This window comes from Pholis gunnellus (genome assembly GCF_910591455.1).
Source record: "Pholis gunnellus genome assembly, chromosome: 11".
NCBI classification, from domain to species: Eukaryota; Metazoa; Chordata; class Actinopteri; order Perciformes; family Pholidae; genus Pholis; species Pholis gunnellus.
Genome location: NC_136538.1, coordinates 4,197,029 through 4,220,239, shown reverse-complemented (window position 1 = coordinate 4,220,239; position 23,211 = coordinate 4,197,029). Strand labels below are relative to the sequence as shown.

General features: G+C 43.4%; 1 protein-coding gene across 1 annotated transcript in view; it reads left to right on the top strand.

Moving 5' to 3' along the window:
- Nucleotides 1-712: 712 nt before the first annotated feature.
- The window catches only part of rin2a (Ras and Rab interactor 2a), a 32,673-nt gene continuing 10,174 nt past the window's right edge, over nucleotides 713-23,211 (top strand). The window contains exons 1-8 of the mRNA XM_079168819.1: nucleotides 713-879; nucleotides 5,910-5,999; nucleotides 11,268-11,365; nucleotides 13,043-13,238; nucleotides 13,805-13,916; nucleotides 15,917-15,989; nucleotides 17,328-17,419; nucleotides 21,501-23,126. Coding sequence (XP_079024945.1) covers nucleotides 5,940-5,999; nucleotides 11,268-11,365; nucleotides 13,043-13,238; nucleotides 13,805-13,916; nucleotides 15,917-15,989; nucleotides 17,328-17,419; nucleotides 21,501-23,126 — 2,257 coding nt within the window. The 5' untranslated portion in view covers nucleotides 713-879; nucleotides 5,910-5,939. The remainder of the gene's footprint in view (nucleotides 880-5,909; nucleotides 6,000-11,267; nucleotides 11,366-13,042; nucleotides 13,239-13,804; nucleotides 13,917-15,916; nucleotides 15,990-17,327; nucleotides 17,420-21,500; nucleotides 23,127-23,211) is intronic.

Here is a 23,211-nt window from a genome sequence, read left to right as displayed (position 1 = left end):
TTGTGGTCAGGAACACACATTTCAACCGCTCTTGGTTCCTTTTTGAAATGTTGTTGTTGAGCTGGAGGTAAACCCTCGAGCTCTGTGGAGGGACTTCCAACATGTTCCCAGTCGAGGCACGTGATGTGAAAGTTAATGCTTGTTTGGTCAAGCTAGCCAGTTAGAAGAAGAAAACCTCCGGAAGTAGTTGGGCTTTACCTTTGAAATAAAATACTTGAAAATGTCAGAAAATAAACACTGCTGCTTCACACAGAAGTGCACCACGAGGGCTATTCGACCAGGCTAAATTTGGTAAGTGATTTTTACATGAAAAAAAAGATTCAATCTTTACTGTCAAATATTAAGATTTGTTTTCTGTTCTGTTTGTTTGTGCAGTTTTCTAACTTGACTCTAGTCAGGGTTATTGGTTAACTGATCTGACTGCTGGGCACTGACTGCTATGGAGAAGAGAGAATAATACCATAGCACCTCAGTTATTATGAAAATAATCTAATTAGTTTAAGTAATTTTGTCTATGGGATAGTATAGTTTAGATGGGGTGATTTTTTTGAGGACACAGCGCGGATCCAAAAATAAAGTAGACATTTTATAAAAACACGGAGTATGCTGCTTTACGGTGCTGTGTTTTGTTTTGAAAAGTGTAAACGGAAGTAGTTTCTTCTTGTGGTGTGTTACACTACGGACAACTCAGAAGACTTTAGAGACCATGGAGGCACAAGACGTGTACTTGGTCTTCCTCACATGAAAGTATAATAAATACTTCTTCATCATCACAACATACAACACGACGTGGAGCTATGATGTCATGTACACATCACACCACTCGCCGGAGCAGCGGAGCTTTCTTTCTCCAGACTGGGAAAACACTCAACTTAACAGGCAAGTTATGGTCAGTTTCCTTTGTGCTAACACTCTGCGTCCTTTGTGCTAACTTTCTGCTAACAACGTCCAAACTCCAGTCTGCTCCGTGTCTCTCCGTCTTCTGCTCACTCTTTCATTGTTGCAGCATTGTGCGCGAGGAATCCTGCGGGACGAGTTCTCACCACCTGTCGCGCGACGTCAGTGCATGTAAATAATGAAATACAAACGACGTAACATTTGCAGATATGTCATTGATGAACGTTTATTGTGTTAAATAGACAGATTTAATCATTGAGTTTGGTGTCTGCTGTACGTATGTGTAATTGGTGATTCATATATTTTACCACACACACACACAACACATCTTGTATAGATTTAGAAGTTACACAACTTTTTATACATGTGGAGTGTTCAACAAGAGATGTGATTTAACAGACAATAAAACACATTTCATAGCCTGGAGCATCTGTTGATATGTGAGCAGTGTGATATTTCACTGCAGCATGGTAATCCACTTGCCTGTTAAATATATACATATATTTGTTTTGTAGCTGGTGACCCAAGTCCCCCTGGAAGTCTCCAGCTACAGGTCGCTGTGTGTGTTGTCTAGTGTTTGCGTGGTAATTAGGGCCCGAGCAACAGACAACGTCGGGCCAGCGAAGGCCCTATTGAAATTCAAAGAGACTTAAAAATAAGTCTCTTGGGACCATGCTCTAAACTGTACCAGAAGTCGGCCATATTATGTCAGTTTTTGATAGATTTTGGCCTATTTCTAGTCGCTATACTTTAACGAACTCCTCAGGGACTTTGTCAGATCCACTTCAAATTTGGTCAGTACAATCTCAAGACCGTTGTGATTAAAAGTTATCAAAAGCTTTACGTTTGACGGAATGGCTTAGCCGTAGCGGGCGGCTACTTTACGTGATTCCCCATGAAAAAAAGCTAATGTAACTCAACTGGACTTGTTCCAAACGGTCCCAAACTTCACATGCTTGTTAACACTCATGCCCTGAGGATGTCTACAAGCTCATTTTCACTAATGCTCACAGTGCCACCTGCTGGCGAAAGATAATCTGCGTTTTCTGACAAACACCATCCGAATTACCTGACTTGTAGCCTACACGATGTGGTTTTACACTTGATATGAAGCAACACAATGCATGTTTGCGCGTCTTCTGTAGACAAGAAGTGGTGAACTATTTGCAAAGCATAATTTCCAGCAACAGGCGGTCCACACAGGATAAAAACCGTCTTCGCTGTCCGACGGTCGCGGACGTTCTCAGCCGCGCAGGCCGGTGTCCCGCCGGCTCCCCGACGTGCTGGAGGATGCGAGGGCCCGTTCATCGCTGCTCGCAGCTTTAATTAACTGTTATTTATTAATAATTATCTCTGGACCATATCGTCTCCCTTCCTTTTTTATTTCCTAGTCCAAGCCAAGACTGTTTTGTAATGTCCTCAGAGGTCTGCTGAGGTGCTCAGAGATGAGTGGTGTACCTTGAACCAGGACTTCCTGCAGAGAGCGTTGGTCTCAGCCTGGTTCCATGTGTGACTCCCTCTCTTTGCTCAGGTGGAGTCACACTTTGTATTTTTTTTTTCTCTTTGCTTTCTTTGTCGGGTTTTCAAGAAGTCCTCTTAGATTTTTACACACAAACATATAGCTACTTACATCCATATATATATGTATGCATATACAGACATACAAATAGAAAAAACACACTACAATATTTAAAAAGAAGTAAATACAAATGATGAGAAACCAGAGAACAGGAAAAAAACCGGATCCATAACAACAGCTAGGCAGGGGATTTCCAGCCTATTGTCTGCTCTGTTGCTATGTATTTTAGGAGTGACACAGTCCCAGATCAGATGTAATAACTCCAGAGAGGCATCTTACTGTACAATAAGCAATGAGTGATTATTGAAAGAGGCATTGGTAGAATGATATATTGATAGAATTGTTCCCATAGTAGCGTCTGCCCCCAACTAGTATGTCATGGTCATTTATGTTTTTTTAAATTTTTTTTATAACAAACTGAAAAGCGAATGTCGCCTGACTTTGAAGAACCAAACTATTTAGTTCAGAACTCATATCATGTTAAAGCTTAAGTGTGAGGAGTAATGTTAGGACTTGTATATTTCCCACGGTTTCCCGTTAATTACCTAAAGTCTATGTCAACCCGCCACCGTCTCATAATGAACGAAGGCTGTATAGTTTTAGGCTTCTCAACAGGTGAGGTCCATGTCTACCCGGGGAACTCCATTCAGAGTCGGCCACTCGGTGTGTTTTTTTCCGTTGTTCCTCCGTGGATTATTTGGACTTGCAGTTATGACAAATTGCGAGCTTTAGGCTTCGTCTTCTTCACTTCAGTTACTTCCACACCAATGACACGTTTTTGTGTGTGTGGGGCGTTGACGTCTTTGCAGCCGCGTGGCGATGTAAGACCACCATGCAGAAGGTGGTAAGCGTGTGTAAAAATAGGAAATATGAAACTGACCAGCCGGTTACTCGTCGTCGATTGATCGGTGTATCTCAAGAAATATTACCGCGCCCTTTCTTGAGCTAGTGAGCCGAAGTGTTAAAAGTATGGGACTAAATTCATTTTCAACATAAGCTGCAAACTCTGTAAAGAAAATATTGTCACTAAGCTATGATTGGACAATTGCTGTTTGGGAGAGGCGTTTAGCAAATGGTCACTTAACCCTATAAAAGGCTCAAAGCAAAGTTGGTGTAAAATGTTACAACAGGTGTCTCGTACATGGAGTCGGGGGGATTTCTTCTTTTTGACACCTCCACCCAGCTGTTCCTTCTTCTCTCTGGAGCACTCATTGCTCCTGGGGTCAAGGTCTGAAACCGGTTTATGGTCTGTACGCGTGGAAAGGAAATTAAGTACCAGGAGGTGATGGGGGGGGGGGGGGGTCATAATACACACACATGTTATTTATTAAAAAAAAAGCTAAAGAACAATTGTCATAGTGAAATTTGAATTTCGATGTAAAGGTGAGTAATCTAGGTCCAATCACCCCAACAAAAGCTAGCGCGCTACAGAGTGAGGTGTTCCACAGATGCTTGTGGTTGAGGTAATGTGCGTCAACTCAAAGCTCCAGTAGCTTCAGCTGCATCTAAACAGACAGGCTCGGACAGGCAGGGGCCTCAGGCTGCACCGAGCTGCGAGATAATCACCATTACTTCACCCCGCCTTCAAGAAACAGTTATTCCTTCAGACGTAGTCAGACGACGTGTCAATCCATCTGATTCCAGGTACACCAGCTGTCAAAAATATAATCTGGAATTTAGAAGATCGTAAAAGTGTTCATGGGTGTGACGGGTCGAAGGCTAATAAGTATTCACCATTCAGACGGATGAACACACTACAGGAAAGTAGTATACCTGCCACACGCACACACACACACACACACACACACTGAGCAGGCGGTTCATACTCACTTAACTGTGAGTTGTGAATCAGCTGGCTAAGGTGTGTGTGTGTGCTGGCCCATACACACAGGACAAGTGCCTTGATAGAAAATTGAATCCTGGGCTTCAATTAGTTCAGTTACAACGTAGCACTGCCATAAATGATGAAACCTTCCTTTTGCGTGGCCATTTGTAATCTGTTGAAATGTAAGTATTACAATTTCAGTACACAGATAGGGATCATAAGATGTGAAATGCACATTTTACAAAGTAAAAGACTTTGAAGTTATTTGTTTTGTAACATAGTGGACTGACATGCATGTGTATCTGCTTTATCACAGTCTAGTACAAGGATTGTCCAGCATCAGCTAATATACCAGGACCTGGACCACAACACTGTGACAGATGCGTAGTTTCTACTATACGTTGTAAAGGGAATTTGGCTCGTAGGTTAGAGGATATAACTTGTCTCAGATCCTCCTGCCAGGTCCTGATTGTAGAATCTGACATTGCCTAAATTACCCAGAGTGTGAAAGCACAGGTTGAAGAGGCTCACCTTATGCGCTCGCTTTGTTTTACAGACAACGGAGCCTAAACTCTCAACTGCTGGTAGCCGTGTTAAGCAGCGACCTTCTCTTCACAGTTGTTGAGTCTGGGACATTCATGGGACTTTCATGGGACACTGTATATGTGGCCGCTGTTAACACACACCGGCGTGATTCATTTTCCCACTTCCCCATTCCGTCTTCTTCGTTGGTATTTCAACTGTAGAGACCCAGCAGCTTTGTGGAGTTGTATCGTCGTGACGGCCGTGGAAACTGAAGTGATTAACTGTCACATGCAGTATAATCCCTGTGTGTGTACAGATGGATGACAAGTGAAAGAAAGAAAGCTTTGATGAGCAGATCTAAAACCATCTGCATGGCTCCCGACAGCTATGGATGTGTTTTGTAATTCTGGGTGAAGGGGCCCTATTAATAGTGTTTGTCTGTAGGTCAGTGACTCAGGGACCATTTAGTGCATCACTAGCGGTCCACTGGTTGTTTTTCCTAGACTGACGACCACAAGGGCCTTCCTGTTGACCAGGCAGGGACCGTAAACGCAGTCTCACACACACACACACACACACACACACACGCGTTTGACTCCAGCTAACACCGAGGCTGGTTGCATTAAAACAACACATGACTGACCTTTTTAACCCTTTCCACCCCACTGACCCTCTGGTTGGTGAGCCATTACAAACTCATGTTGGACAGCCAAATGCTGAATCCATAAAAAACAACAACCCGTTATTGACATTTTGATGGAATAGTGCAACCAAGGAAGCATTGGGCTTAACTATTTAACTCTGTGTCAATATCATACAGCCTCAATGGAAATAGTGTGAACCATCTGATACAGAACGAGACGGTCTGTTATAACCGATTCCTTACAACATTGTCATATCATCACCATTCTTTTCTGAAGAAGTGTTTTCAAATAGCGACGAGGAGAGAATCGACGTGTCTCAGAGCTGCAGTGATATCTCTTTTAAACCACTATTGTCTTCATGAGCCTCCTATGAGGCGGATCTTGAGTGGACAAAACAGTCTTTCCATGTACAGCTCTAATGTCCTCTTTTTGTCCACAGACGGAGACACACAGAGGCTCTAAAGACACCATGTCCACCGGCACCATGAGTCAACCTCGCAAGCCGGAGAGGAAAGGCAGTTTCTTCAAGGTAGGCGCCACTCAAAGAGGTAGACGTTGGGGGGGGGGGGGCTTCATCATCTCTGCTTGTTCTGGTAAAGCTCACTTTCTCTCAGATTGCTCAACAGTTTTCTGTTTATTTTAAAGGAAGACGTCATATTCACACAATGGAAATAGGGCTCTGACTGTCCACATCGGACCACAACAAATGTTTATCATCATTGGATTTCTGTGTATAATACAGTCACTGTAATAATAATATGAATCATTTTAAAGGCACTTTACATGGTAAAAACAGAATTGATAAAAGCAATAATACAAACAAAGCAGATAAATGACACAATTACAGTACAACAACAACACGTTATGTGCTTCATGTAACCCAAGGAAAATGTCGTTGCTTGTTACTGAGGATACTATGAAGCACTGCAATGCATCAATTCCATGAATTCAAATGACAGGAGATAGTATAGTATTGATGGCATGCACTGAACAAACCGATCAGGGTCTTTTTATGAACTAATCACAGCTTAAAATCACCTCATTGGACCTGTAGTTTGCTGCCTAGTGCTCAACTATCTGTGAGAAGCACTTCAAAGACTGTCACTAGTGATTACAGGCGGGCCTCAAACACACACGGCCTTGAAGTGCAACCACAACTCACAAGCCAGCGAGCCAGAACGACCAGGGAACATGAAGGAGGGGGGGGGGGGGGGGGGGGGGGGGGGGGGGTAGAGATAGAACTATGAATAGAAGACGAGGGAAGCTTCACTCGAGAGATAAACTGCTCGCATAGAACATGCAGGTACCTCTTGAGATGCTACTGAAACTCCCCACAGCAAGATAGATGGCTTTAAACGTGCAAGACAGGCTTTATAATAATCTATTTATTGTACCAGTTAAGTTGCTAGAGTTGTACATAGGTGATATATTCTGCTTTATACCAGCTATGGATCCAGAGATAGTTTACCAGTGAGGGCAGCTCTCCAGCCTCTTTCTTCCTGTTTAATTCTGATATTCTAAACACATACTTTCCTCATGAGGATGAAGTTAAGAGCAAGAGCTGTAGCATTTCTTTTTTTGCCCTAATTTGACAGTATATCTGAAGACTCTACTGGACTATGGACTAAGGTGTAGAGAGGGAGGATGGCTTGGATTGTAGAGACTCAGCAGAGCCACCATGTCCATACTCTGAATATCTGCTGTGGTAAATGTGTTCAGTCGTGTTCCTCAGAGCTAAACCTGTTGCTTTTAGACTTGATCTCAAACTCGTGTTTTTTTGTAGTTTTTAAATTCGTATTTCAAATTCCTCCCTCCCAGCATACTGATGATACAATATAATTCACCCTGCATCTGAATCATGCCAATGAAGCCTTTTGAATTTACAACAAGGTTCCTATGAAATCAAAAGCGAGTCCAATCCTTAAAATCCAATACTCTCTGATTCTTCAGTCAGTGTCAGGGACTCAGTTCAGAAGATGCTCCTGGCATTTGAAATGTTTGAGATTGTGATTCTCAGATGAGCCTTTGACAAATCAAAAGTCAACGTTTGTGATTTCCTTTGAAACAGCTGAGAGAATTGTTTCCTGATGTAACCCAACAGAGATGTTGCTCAACTCCACAGATAACTGAGAAATGAAACAAAAAGAAACGGGATTCAATCTAAATTCAAAGGAAATAACTGCGTCCTGTCTTCCTCTGAAACAAAAGCTATCAGAACGTGTTCTTTCTCGTTCAGCTCACTGAGATTACGCCCTGTACTATTTCTTTATTTTACGGAAATTGCTGTGTCAGCGCTAACTTCAGCGACAAATACATTTCCTGTAAGAAAAGCCACCCACAGGAATAATAAGACCTATATAAGTAGATCATTTAAATATTATATATATATATATATATATATATATATATATATATATATATATGCATTGTAATCTATAAAATGAGCAACAGCCCAAATCCCTTTGGATCTCTGGTCCTCTATTTACTTCTGCTCAGCGTTTATTTGTCTTTTTTTCATTCTTATTTTGCATAATATATGTTGCAATAGATTTTCCCGCATTTCTTATTGTCTATTTATCCATATGCATATGCATCAGATTTTATTTACACAGATTTTCTACTGAGCAATATGTATGTTTTGTTCCACTGGAGTGTTATGTGGTAGTGTGACATTATATTTGATTATGGTAGAAAGCCACTATCAAAATCATAACAAAGTAAAAAGTCTATTCCATCTTTTTTTAATTTTTTTATTTAAACCAAAAAAACAAACCGAATGAAATACATTTTCATATTTAGCATGAACACTAGCACACACACATGTGACGTGTAATACTTGTTTGATCGGCCCACTCAGTGAGGAAACCTTTAGATGGAGCGCCAATGTCCCATGAATCCTTTCACCACATATCACACTCATACGCCGTCTTTAGTCATGAATGATGTTAACAAGCATTTGAATAAACACCAGATCTGATACGTTCATCTTCAAGTCTTTGATCCGGAGACATCACGGCGTTCTGTATCTCTTTCTCTTTCTGTTCTCTTTGCATTGTTGCTAGTTTTGTTTCACCAGGTCAATGCTTTCTTTTTGCATTCTTTCAGCTCTTTATTAAAGCTTCCGTATATCCTCTAAAATGGTCTCATGAGAGACATCAGCTCTTTCACCTCTCCATCTGGACTTCACCTTCATTCTTGTTCTCCTCCGCACTCTTTTTCTGGCATAGCCGCATCCATTCCGTAGTCTTCCTCCACGACTTCTCGACCACTTTCTTTTCTTCAAACGTGAGGCAAAGTTTCTCGTCCTTTTGTGGACCATTTTTAATTTGTCGGGCTTAATCAGCTTTTGTGTATTAATCGTGACACTTTATAATGGAAATCAATCAATGTCAGACCAAACATAGTGACATAGTGACATAGAAATAGTGACTCATTAAGTGACTCATTGTCGCTTTTTGGTTTCTTTCATTTCTGATGACCTGACATTTTTCAAAATGCATAATTATTTCACAAGTTTACTGTTGAAGTGGTTTGTTGAAGGGGCAACATACAACATTCACAATGACATTGTCGGCACGTTTGCCGTAGTTTGTTGTTTTTGCTCATTGATTTTTTTTTTATGTAAAACATGTATTACTGGGCTTATTTAGTTACCTTTGAACAAAACCAGGCTCGCTGTTTTCCTCCCGTCTCCAGTCTTTATGCTAAGCTAATATTTACAGCTTCTGACTGTAGCTTCATATTTAACATGCAGACATTGAACTATTCCTTTTAAGGGGACTCTCACTTTACTTTAAGATAAAAATAAATAAGAACCTCAAAAACATTGTTGATATGACATTTAAAAGTGACTTTTCAGTAAACGGTGTGAAGAACAGCTGAGCAGCAGATCATTTGCAGCATGTGAAATAGAAACCTCGGTGGGTTAAGAGTTTGTGTGCGGTGCCAAACCAAATGTAAGGACTTGGTTTGAAATGAATGACGGCCAATAAAACTTGAAGCTACATTTGAGTGAATTCAACAACATGGAGAACATTGGTCTTACCATAAAGGTGCTGATGTTGAGCTTCGGCGCATATCTAGTGCCTCCACACGGCTCTCAACGTGGAGACTGCCGAGTTGGCGGGTCGCAGCTAACAACGGCAGCAGTGCTGACAGAGCGAAAAGGGTTTACAAAGTTACAATGTTACAATTTATATGCAGATGATATCCAACTCCATCTGTCATTCAAACCCAGCGAGGCCTTCACATTCACTAGGCTCCTGGACTGTGTCAATGCCATCAGAGACTGGACGGCAGAAAGCTGCTTACAACTTAATGGCACTAAGACGGAGGTTCTAGTTATTGCACCGGATGAGTTTGTCCCTACGATCAAGCAGAGTATTGGTCCACTCTCCACTGCTGCCCATTGCAACCTGTGCAATCTAGGGATCTTCTTTGATGGATCCATGTCGTTTTGATCCCCATGTTAAGCAGCTGTCCAGATCATGTTTAATCCACCTGAGAAATATCAGTAAACTGAGATCTGTAGTATCAACAGCTGAACTAGAGATGATCATACACACATTTAACTCTTCACGCATCAACTACTGTAGCACACCTTTCTCGTCACTTAGTGTATCTGCTTTTAACCGTTTGCAGGTCATCCAAAACGCTGCTGCCAGATTACTCACCAGGACAAATAGACGGTCTCACATCACCCCCATACTCAGATCTCTCCACTGGCTCCCTGTAGCATTTAGGATCCACTTTAAAATTCTCACTCTCACTTACAGAGCACTACACGGTCAGACTCCTACATATGTGGCTGAACTACTTCACCCTTATTCACCCGCCCGCGCTCTCAGGTCAAACATGTTAAATGATCTGTCTGTCCCACGCACTCGCCTTAAGACCCGTGGTGACCGAGCCTTTGAGGCAGTAGCACCAAAGCTGTGGAATGCTCTGCCGGCACCTCTACGGTTTGCTGTCTGTGAACTCATTCAAAAACCAGCTCAAAACTCACCTGTTTAGACTGGCGTTTGACTAAAAACTCATGTCCTAGGCCTGCTTTTAAACCATGTTTTAATTTTGTACTTTCTGTGTGTATGTAAATGATTGGCACTTATATGGTCACATTGTGTTTTTTATATTTGTAATTCTGCAATGTTAAGCACTTTGTGACTTATGTCTGTCAAAAGCGCTTTATAAATAAATTGTACTTACTTCCTCACTTACTTGCTTACCTGAGGAGGAACCAGAGGGGGGGGTGCAACCATTGCGGCCATGAGCTAGCAAGCGGGGCACGCACACATGCACTAAAGTGCGCACGTGGCCGGCCCGGCTATTACAACAAACACTGAGGGAAAGCCACTCCACTGTGCTCAGGTCCACGTTACTCCACTCTGTCTTACAGAGCAGATAGCGGTTTGCTGCTGTATTAATGCTCTGAATGTCTTATAGAAGACCTTTAAGCAGTTTCTCTGTATCACTAAATGAGCTGACTGATTCATGTCTCCTGGGACAAACTGTTTCATACATGAAGGTTCATTCACAAACAGGCTTTTAGGAATTCTTTTCTTGCCAGTGTTCCTCTTTAGTAACTCTGGTTGGTCAATGGGAAGTGGTTAGTCTCTCTCACACACACAAAACCTAAAGTTTGCAGAAATGAGAGCCAGTCCAACAGTAGGAACGCCTGAACACATCGCCTGAAAGCACCTCCACAGATACATGTTTTTTTTTGTTTTTTTTTCAACTGATCTCTGAGCTGTTATCATTCCTCAAAATGAACGTGATGTTCCTCTTGTCTTCTTTGTAGTTGATCGACTCCTTTGCCTGGGAAATCGGCACACTGAGGAAGGAAATGGGGAAAAAGAAAGAGCCTGAAGAAGACCACAAGACGGATCCACTCCTTGGGTGAGCTCAGTGTGTCTGCACAGAGTACAGCTTTCTGTGTGTGTGTGTGTGTGTGTGTGTGTGTGTGTGTGTGTGTGTGTGTGTGTGTGTGTGTGTACATACATAGTCTTCTATGTCCTAGGCAGCGTTACCATTTCATTTAATGCAGTGCTGTTCCCCATGACCACCAGCAGAGAGCACTCTTTAAAGGCCTTAAATGTTGTAATGTGTGAAATGTGATAGCTTTGTGTCAGTATGCGTCCGTCACCGAGCTGTGTCAGGTATCAGCAGATAGCGTGACAAACTGATGAGACTGTTGTGGGTGTGTGTTCTGATGTAGGCAGATTATTATACCAGTAGTAATAAAACAATGTAAACCAGTACATTTACTTCCATTTTACTTCTACTACATTTCAGAGGGAAATGATTAGGCCACTACATTTATTTACAGCTATAATTAAAATTAGTTTTTTACATAAAAAACATATGATGTACTGTTATTGGCACAAGCACCCAACAGTATAAAGCAGTAAAGAATCAGCTCCACCCCAACCTACTACACCAGTAGCAATAATCTAATGATATCATTTCTAATAGTACAACACTCACAGGAACAGTTTTGGGGCTTTCAAAATGTCTTAATCTTAATACTCAATTAATATATTAGATTTTTATTTTATTTTACTAATGCGCCTGTGTGTGTGTGTGTGTGTGTGTGTGTTTGTGTGTGTGATCTAGCTACGACTTGGACGGATTTCAAAATTTACCAGGAAATTTAGAATTTCCTTCGAACCCTAAAATGAGCTATTGCAGCGATGCAAAGGGATGTTATCACTGCAGCGTTGCACCTCATCCAAAGTTTCTGAAAGTGAGACTGAAGACGGAGCATTACTGTTATTTAGCTGCTTACAAATATGATTTGGGGCGTGACGGCTCATTGGATCAAGTCGGACCGAGTGTGTTCAGTGGGTGTTGAGTCATTCCGTCAGAAATCAATAACTTTCTGACCACACCCCTTTTCATTTGAACACATTTTTTTTCACGCATGTTAACTTATAAGACAGAGCTCAAAGTGAACCGAGCATCCTAAAGACACATTAAACATTCACACACCGCAGGAACAACTACGGGAGCAATTTTGGGGTTCAGTGTCCCCCACATCGACATGGACTAGCAGCGGGGATTGAACTGCCGATCCTCTGATTGACGGACCACCCTGCTCTACCACTGAGCCAGTCGGCCCTCCCAACAAACATCCCCTGAAGTGTTCTTGTAGAGCCCACTATCGGTTGATTGTCTCCTGTGCCAGTGTAACGCAGGGCTCACTATTTTTTTTTCAAATGTCTATTTTGGTACAGGAACATGGAAGAACTTGACTCACCGAGTGTGTTTTCTCTGTATTTATTATTATTAATAAGATTTTTAACTCTATGTATTTTGGTGGAAATATACTTTATGTGGTGAGTCCAAGGTTTGTAGGTTCAAATAATCTTAAAGTCTGTCACCAGCTTTACAGAGTAATCTCACTGAGACACAGGGTCTCACTGCCAATAATAAGCAAATTATTGATGGAGGTATTCCAGTCACGCGTCGGTTAGCGTGACATCTGGTTGACAGTTGCTGCACCATTCGGTGGCGCTGTAAGAAACTACATCACAGGGATTGAACTTTTCCTATTTGTCTTATTTTTGTTTTCAGACTGGGCGAAGAGGTGGGCGGTCTCTTCCTACAGGCCTCCCCTTGTGCTGGGATCGGAGCCAGAGACTCGGGCTACGACTCCCTCCATCGGCGGCTCAGTGTTCTGGACAGACTGGTGCTAACACACGGCGTGTGGCTGCAGCTGGGCCTCAGCCACCAGCACGCCACGCGCGTGCTGCAGAGCCAACCCACCGGGGTAAAGGACCAGCAGCTACTGGGACTCCTCGAGTCCACACTGTTGCCTTAAAGTGTTCCCTTAACCCACGCAGACAATAGCTTCAACACCGCCTCAGTCTAATGCAATACGATACACCACAAACTACAGCCTACAAAACGATACCAATCAATCCATCTTCAACACAGACCAACAACAGTGTTTTAGGTCATCTGAAAGTACGAGACACACTTGATCACCTGGAAACAAGTTTATGTCTATCATCTATTATATATCTCTATTTGGCGTTTCTTTTTCTCAACCGGAAAATCTCTTTTCTCTTTGTAATCCAGACATAGTCTGTTGAGAATTGTTTTACTTCACATAATGACATCACCTCTTTTGCGACATAATCTGCTTAATCAGGAGTTTGTGGTTTGATTGACATCTCCACAACTGTGATCTCATCTGCTCTCTTTTAGAATAGTGGGAAGTGCACAGACGTCAACACATTGTCAGCAAAACTTCATCAAGAATGACATAGACTGCAGTATTTACTCAAACAAACTATCTGTTTTTGTGATGGCGTTTCCTCCTCTGGCCTGCAGACGTTTGTGGTGAGGAAGTCGAGCAGCCTGCTGAGGAAAGTCATATCTGTACGCATGAACCAAGACGCTTTGATCCCCGTCAAAGACTTCCCAGTGAAGGAGAGCCAGTACAGTAAGTGTCTGTTTTTATGGTTCCTTTTGAAGTGCATGAAGCTGCCAAACAGGTTTCATTAGTCCTCCTCCTCAACACAAACTATTACAAAATGGAATGAAAATGAACCTCAGCTGGAATTACCGGGCTGCTGTATTAACGTGTCTTAGATTTTGTACAAAGTACTTAAGTAGTCACGTTTAGTCTTTGCAGAAACCTGCAATTATCATACAAGTTTCAGTTATTATGACAAGACGTCTTAACTACAAAGCAAGGAATCTCTGTTTGTAAGTAAGTGGTGTGTGTGTGTCCTTCGCATATCCCAAGAACCGTTAATCCGTTCTACTTCACACAGCTGGGGACCCAAGGACCCGCGCTGTCAAAGTGAGTTTACTTTAGACGCGCTCTGTGCAGGGGCAGGGCTTCAGGGGGCCTTTACAGCCCAACTCCTGTTCACCTTCCTGGAGTCAACATGCGATAAGCGGTTGGTTACCCCTGTAACTACCAGCAGCCCTCGTCCTTTTCAGACCTTGAAAAGTAGTCCAGGGATAACATGACCTGAAACATTTAGTGTTGCCTGCACAGTATTCTCATTGAGGCTGTGCTCTGGAGTTGGAGGGTTATGTCATCTTATGTGTCAGAGGCTTCCATACATCTAGCTCTGTCTGTGACTCGTTTGGCTTTCTGTTCCTCCATCCAAATGAATAGATCAATAAATCCTTTGTTCTGTTCTATCTGTTACCTGAAACATGGGGGTTTTCTGAAGCTTTCAAACACACATCTCACTGCTCTGAATGCGTGTGCTGACACACAAACTGGAATTTCCAAGTGCTTACCTAGTGAGAGAATGTGCTGCAAGTGAATCACGGCCCACTGCAGCCTTTATTCTCCCCTTTTTTTTTTGCTGACTACTGGTAAAAAGTTGTAGGCTGTAGTCTTTGATATCTCTCTTATAACCTCATTGAGATTCATTGAGAGATGCTTCATGCTCATATGTCTTCGTCAGTGCATCGACAGGGATTGTGGCCATTTCCTTTATTCTGCAGAAGTTTGATTTGAGAAATGCACAATGGAAATGCAAAACATTTTTTTAGGATTAAGAATGTTTAACGAAGATCGATTTCTCAAGAACCCCACTTATCATTTTGAAACCTGAAACTTTAATAATTGGCACACTTTTTACATTACAAAGATCCCGCGGCACACCAACAACCAAAAACGTTACCAAATGACACCTTTTATCATAATACAGCATCTATGCCATGGTGTCAAACTCAATCACAGAGAGGGACTAAACTAACAATAGGACTACGCTGAGGGCCAAATAGAGTCACCATTTAATAAACAGGACAGATAATGGCAAAGTATTTGCAACAACTAAATAATATTTTTTTGGACTCATTAAGTGAAATTGGACATTTTCCCGCGGCACAGCGGTTGAAAATCACTGGCCTAGTGAACCATTCCACACAGTCCGTATTGAGAGTAGTACATGGGTTCAGACCAACACCACTGTGAGTGAAACACTTTGATGCAGTTTGACCTGGCTCAATGTTGTAATCAAACATTCATACATTCCTGTTCACGCTGGACAAAACTCTGTTCCCGAAGATACCTTTTACAGTATCGTCAAGTCCTTTCTTTCAGTATTATAATGCATTTATAATATAAACTTTACTCAAACAGTCTTTTTCTATGCCATCAGTGCAACAAGCCTTGACTGTCATGACAGTGTATTGCTAACAAGACGCATGCATACGTCCTGCCAAGTATTTGTGTGATCAATTAAAATACCAAATAAATAAATCAACAAAATACTCACCAAAGTGATGAGTCATTCTTGTTGCTATTTGTTGCAATTATTTATGTGACACTCATAATACCAATTGTATTATTTTATTCTTAGGAGTTCAAATGTATTTAGGGTTTATGAAGATGAATATGTTGGAGCTGTTTATAAACCAATTAAAATTTTCTTCATGATTTTCCTTTGTTGATCTGGTTGTTCTGTGCTCCTACAGCTTTCTCTCTGGTTGGATCAGGCTTGAGCTTCGCAGACCTTTTCCGTCTGGTGGCTTTCTGCTGCATCAGCAGGTGAGTTTCCTCACTCAGAATCAGTCATGATCACAGGGAGACACGCAAACCACACTATGTTGAATACACACGCATTACCTAAACCATTATCGAGTCTTTTATCAACATCGGAGATATTCAAACTGAAGGCATGCAAGAGTTGAAGGTGATGCCCCCAGCTGGCTGACTACACCACATCCTAATTCAGCAATAGAATTATTAATGTCAGTAAAATTATTGATTATTAATAACGGGGCACCACTCTGCGAACAGGGACAAATAACCAAATGAAAAACTAAGTCTCATAATTAGTGTTCACTCACAATGTTAACAGTCTGAGTACTATTACACATTCAGAGTGAAAGTGAAGGTTTAAGTTCGAGCAACAGACCTCATATCAGCTGTTATCACAATACATGCACAAAGTTATCAGACAGCTGCTCTTAAAACTAACAACTATACATTTATGAGCACGCTATCTAAAAGTGTGTGTGTGTGTGTGTGTGTGTGTGTGTGTGTGTGTGTGTGTGTGTGTGTGTGTGTGTGTGTGTGTGTGTGTGTGTGTGTGTGTGTGTGTGTGTGTGTGTGTGTGTGCGCGCAAGACTCAAAATGGCGGTAGACACTAGAGGTCTTGTTGTCTCCACGTGCCTGTAGCCGTTAGCTCAACGCCAGAGCTAACACTAGCTTAAAGCTGTGTGTGTGTTAGTAAAAGGAGAGAAAACAAACTAAACAAAAGATTAAGATCCTCCGCGCCGCATTGGACTACACCAGCGATTGTTAGTGTCGGTGATTATTGAGCATACACCACGTTATACAAATGACAGTAACTTAAGCAACACAAACAAAATAATCAAACACAATGACCTCTAACTCTGTTCTGCCCAGACTCTCTGCCTTACTCTGAGTTCCTATCGTGGCGATTGAGGCGGCCCTTCTGAATTGTCGGTGGAACTCAGGCAGCGCGGCGCTGTGATAAAACTCACTCGAAGAATGCCTTCGGCTCAGTTTTTTAAATACACAAAATTCCATTTCATATACATGTCACTTTTTGGGTCTCAGGTAGTCACGTTAACAGTGTCCAAGTTTCACTGAGAAATGATGTCCTTCACAAATCTGTAGGTACAATTTCCAGCTTTGATCGCTCGTTTTTTGTTGAACCGAGTCTGTAACAGATCCACGGGGAGGAGAGCAGCTGGCCCGTATTACCTCCGGCTATGTGGTTGAAGATACACCACACACCCTTTTCCAACACTGTGACTCACACACATTTTGGAATAGTCGTGGAGTCCCGCCCTCTTTCCCTTTTTCTGTTGACCAAGCCTTTCTCCCTTTCACTCGAATCTCTTCTCCTTTTCTCAGGGACGTGTTGCCCTTCACTCTGAAGCTTCCAGAAGCCATCTCCTCAGCCACAACGTCTGCCGATCTGGTGGAGGTTGCTAAACTTGGAGCAGGTTTGTTCTGGAATTTGAATGTTTCGGGAACAAGCATGCATTTTGGGGAATCTGAGAGCTAATGGCAGGCTGAAGGTGAAACACTCTATGAAGATGAAGTTTCTTCATTGTATCTGCAGCAGAAAACAACAGAATATATATAAAAACACAATAGATACTTCATGCTGAGAGCGGTTACTTCTGCTTATAACATTTATAACGTTTGCAATAACATTTTAATCACTGGAGAGAAGTCACTAAAGCGTTTGTGCAGATGTGTAGCTTCACACTCTGTGTTGTCATTAGATGTGTTTATTATAAATCTTCCTGATTGCATCAACAGAGACACTTCTCCAGTCAGTTTGAATCAATCAGTGGTAAAATTGCATCAGTTTATTTGCAGCTAAACTCATTCCCTCAGGCTCGTGTGTGTTTTACACCATCCCACATCTGCTGTGTGTAAAAATGTAGGTTTTTTTTATCCCCTGAGGCGTGACACTCGTAAAGCCACTCTCAACCACATTGCCCCCCCCTTGCTCGAAGGATTAACTGGCATGCCTGTGCTGAATGACTCACCCCCGGGGACAAAAGCCTCTTCCAGGCCCAAATGAGTGCTGCTCAGCTGGGGCATGGACTCAGACGAGAGCTGGGTATCTCTGGAGCTTGTTCCTTTCCTCCCAGCTGCAGAAGGGAAAATGTTGGATTCATATACTGTATCTTCAACCAAAGGGGGTGAAGTCATTTTTACCACAGAAGACTGCGGTTGTCATTGTCCCAAAATCATTTTATTTATCCATTTTATTTCTTAAAAGAGACTATATTTTGACAAAGTGCTTCTTCTAACTTGTACTCTGTACTTTTTACCTTTAGTTGAGTCAAGTTTTAAAAGTCTGTAGGTTTTGGTGGATGTATCCTTTTCAGAACACAGTCAGTGACCTTTGTGTCCATTGAGGCTCGGGTGCTATGACTCATCTCCGAGCTATCATTACTCTGGGCTGACTTTTCCAGTGTCCCTCGACCTGACAGCCTGTTCAAGACTTCAGGATGACACGCGATGATTCGTCTCCAATGATCGCCAGACATACACTTTCTTTCTTTCTTTTTTTCTCAGTCTCTCTTTCTTTCATTCATTCATAAAGGGTTCCTGTGTAGCGCGCTGACACAATGGTGGATTTTGTGTCTATGGAGGTGCTTTAAGCGGCCGAATGAAAGGCAGTCGTGACGTACATGCGAGCCACATCAATGGCTGGTAAAGAAGAGAAAAGAGCACTGTTGACTCTGACGTACCCACGGTGTCATATTACCTGTTGTGTGGCTCTCCACCTGTAATCACAGTAGCGCTTAGGAGGCAGTTTGTTATCTTTGTGATGCCTTTTGAAGGCACATCTGTTCGTTATAAAGTTCAAATGATCAACTTGGCAGTATGAGAAGCTGAAGTTTAACCAGTCAGAGTGCTGTTGGCCACTAGATCAGCAATGTGGCCTTAATTAAGTAGCATAACAGAGGCAAGAACATGTGTCAAATTACTGCAACCTCAACAACAGAATAAACTTTCATTGAGGCATAGTCTTTCAAAAGGTGAACTGGGAATCTTCAAATAACTAGAATGATATTGTCTTCATGATGGTTACTCGATGCAGTTGAAAGATCCAGAAGAAGCTGTAAGTGGAGTTTGAGATTATTTGTCAAACTGCTGTTTCAAAGAATGAAGTTTCACTCCAGCCTCATTTCTTTTTTCCAAACGGGTTTGGATCCAAGTATTATCCTCTGCAGCTACAGTAGAAGTTCCTGTGAGCAAGGCAGGGATCAATAAGATCTACTTTACTTTGCTCTGCTGCAGGTTTGCTTCATCTCCTAGAAGTCAGGAGTCAAACCGCTTCTGAACTATTTGCACAGGCATTTACAAAGATAATCCACCATTTCAATATGAACAATTAGCATAGAGTTACACAGGAGGACCGTGTGAAGAATATTAAACTTGACCAGTGCCTCTTTTATAGTCATGTTGAACAATATGCGAAGTACTGTACAGTGTGTTAGCTCTGTCTATTTTTGGCTGCAGTTCAGCTGTCGCACATATGTCGCTACGAGCCGCTCTTGACTTAACCTTGAACTTTCCCAGTGTTTACACCAACAATAGGAAACCTTTCAGTCGCTGGTGTATACGTGTTTAAACACTGGACAGCAGCCTGTGTGTATAACTGAATCATCCAAACCATTCCATGAAATTAGAGGTATCAGGAAAAACTAATTATGAAATATCTGTAACACATGGAATTATCAAAACCGTATCTGATGACATAATATTGTCAACAGTAATAAGTAGTACAATCAGAGGAAAAAAAGGAGACAATGCTAATAGTAGAGCAAGTAAACAAAGAGTAGAGGAGGCGAATAGGAAAAGTGTGTCCGACCATGCAACTTCAATGGAAAAGGAGGGAGGGAGGGAGGGAGGGAGGGAGGGAGGCGGGAATACTGCGCTAACAGCCCGCCCACACTCCCATTAACAGCAGTGAGTCAGAACACATATTGAGCATGAGTGAGCCAGAGTAGTTAGTCCAGTTTCAGCTTGTGCAGACGCAGCGGTTCTGTCCTCTGCTAACGCCATCAGCACTGTGAAGAGAAGTTGGAGCGCCTGAGATCAACTGCTTGTCTGTGTGTCTTTGAGCTTTGGGATCACAGTGAGTCCTTTTCTGCTCTGTTGTGTGTGTGTGTGTGTGTGTGTGTGTGTGAAGGAGCTGCTCTGTGTCTGGTACTGGTGTTCCTCATGCCGTATTGTTCCCACTGTTGTTCGTCTGTCTTGTTTTGCTCTGTCTGGTACAGCTTGGACTAAGGGTTCCAACAAATACTTGTGTTACAGTAGTTTGTGAGTTTTTTTTCCCCTGACAGGCTGAGCCTCCCAGTCTGTAGTGAGTTTGCACGAGGCAGCATTTAGAGGTTTGAGATTGTTGTAATTGCAGGACTTGTATTGAGTCATTGGGAGTGGATATGTATCTTTCAGTATATATTGTTTTTAGCTGCCACGCACTATTGCATAGCACAGTTTAGTTTGAGTCGGCTAACCAATGCAAACAGGGTAAGTAGGGGCTCACATCTTCTATTGCTTTCGCCCAGCCTGAATGTGCAGTTAAACACTAAGGGGAGTCTGTTTTATACTAGGGTCCAGTCTTTGACCATCCTAGGTGATGCCGTCACACATGAGTTTGCGTGTTCAGTGGAGCTTTTTTTCGGACAAATCTTTGCCAATAATTGTTTTTGACTGCTGCTTTCTGTTGTTTGATGCTATGATTTGGGCCAGTGTCATTAGCATAGTTGTTGTTGTGTCAAAGCGTTCCGATTGGAACAAGGTAATCGATGTTCTTGTGTGCCCTACTAATGTACTGTAAATAGACTTCATTAGACTATAATGTTCACAGGGCGTACCAAACCAAAGTGTGGTGTGTACTCACTTTACAATGAATGTACTGTTACATCTCCAATTGTTGGCCCTCAATAGTGACGGAAATTCATGCTTTCAAAAAAGCCCCATTATCGACATTTTTGTTGGGGAACTCCACCAATTTTACACATTAAAGTCTGTTTGCAGGTATTGGGGAGTACAACTATGTCCTAATAGTCTGTGTGAAGTCTTGCATGTGTCCTCCGGTGATCACTTGATTCAGTGTCGTTGGGGCTGAAGTCTACAAGTATGAAAATTAAGGAATTTGGAGGTCTCTATGGCAGTCAAGAGGCGCCATGCTACATTAGCTGCTACTAGCATACTACACCGAAATCTCGAACCGAACTGTCGGCAGTCGATTGCGGGTAATTTATGCACCGGGCATTGACAAGGAAGAACAAAGACGCTATATCTGGTTCTTCTCCATCAATTTTGTCCAACATTGGAGTCCAACATTGGAGTACTCTTTTAATTCTTTTGTGTGGAAAAAGCTACGGAATCTGTAGCTACAGAATCTGAAGTCCAAGTTTGGCCGAGCTAATGTTTGCTTCAAACCACATACTACTATATTAACCCCCAGGAAGGAGACGGGGCCCAGACACTAACATGTTGTAATACACCCTGTCCACATTATTGAGATTTCTCTCTCTCTGTCTCACTCAGGCTTCTGGGATGCTCAGGCGTGCCACAGAAGGAAGGACGCAGTCTCCTTTTCAGGAATAGCTGCTCCCGAGACTCCACCGGGGAGGACTGTCTCCTTGGCCACCTCTCCGGGGCGTCCTCTGCTTCGAACTCGCACCCCATCAGAGCTCGAGTGTTGCCAGTCCAACGGAGCACTTTGCTTCATCAACCCCCTCTTCATAAAGGTTCACCAACCAGATGGCGACCACAGCACCACCTCAAATCCCTCTGGTACAGCAAAGAAAGGCCTGAGGGAGGAAGCCGTTAGCGACGGCCTGGAAACCGACAACAAGGAAACTCAACACGTTTGTGGAGACAGTCCTCAGGTTTGTATCTCAGATCAAAGTGACAGCAGCCAGTCAGGTCAAAGCGAACTTCAGCGATTTGACAGAACCCCAGAGCTACAGGACGATAACAGCCAAACCAGCAGCAGTCCGAAGATAAGGTCTACAGACAGTGTGCGGCGGTCTCCACCTCCACGTCCACCCCCACCACGCATTGTGCCGCAACGCTCAGCCGCTCCTCTCCGACAGCGCAGTATGCCAGAGAAGATCGCCTGGATCAATGTCCCTAAGGAGAAGGTGGAGGAGAGGGAGAGGGGCAGCAGCCTCCTTTCTCGTCTGGGCTCCTCGCTAAGCATCAGCCCCTCATCCTCCCCACCCAAGAGACTCAACATCAGCTCCCCTATATCCATCCCCCGGCCCTCTCTGGCCATCTCTCTGTCATCCCTCTCCTCTCCACGTCGTGCTAAGGCCTCACCATCATCCAGCCAGGAGGATGCCCAGTGTCACTTGGCACTGGAGGAACAGACTATTGAGAGGGCTCTCAGGAGGGCCAAGCTGTCTCAGCGTAATGCCACCAGTACCCCCGCCCAGGAATCCAGTAGTCCTCCAGACCCCACGCTGATGACAACAAGCAAGCAGGCAGATGTGCCAGGGGAAGACGAAGAAGAAGCAGACGAGGAATGCAGCGGTGGCGGCCAGCGGCTAAGTGACATGAGCCTCTCCACCGATTCCTCAGACTCTCTGGATTTCTCCCAGACCTTAGCCTCCTTCCTTCCCGCTCTGCATGACCCCAGTCCCCCGACGGTGGCTGACTTTAACACCCACCTTCCCCTCTCGCTCCCACCATCCCATCTTCCCTGCTGCAGCACCGATGACGACGACGACGACGACGATGAAGAGGACCACGACTATGGCGTCAGCCTCGAGAGTGACCAGGACCAAGACCAGGACCTGACCATGGTGCCGCCGGGCCACCGCACGAAGCGGCGCCCCAGCGCCGGCGCGTTGGTCCTGCAGAAGGCACTGCGAGGGCAGCTGCGCAAGATGAGCGGCGTGTTTAACTCGCTGCTGACGCCTGAGAAGAGGGCGATCCGCAGGGTGGTGGAGCTGTCCAGGGACAAAGGCTCATACTTCGGCTGCCTGGTGCAGGACTACCTGAGCTACATGGGCGAGGGTGCTGGCACGCAGCCCTGGCAGGGCTACGCCTCCGGACTGGAGCTGATGCAGACCCTCCGCCAGTTTATCACTCAGATGAAGAGCTACCTGAGACAGAGCTCCGAACTGGAGCCACCAATTGAGAGCCTCATTCCTGAAGACCAGATCGGTGAGTACCAAATGAAACAGTTCCACCATCTTTAACCCATACTGTTATTTTACTAGCCGTGGCTCGTGTGCTACAGATGTAACTG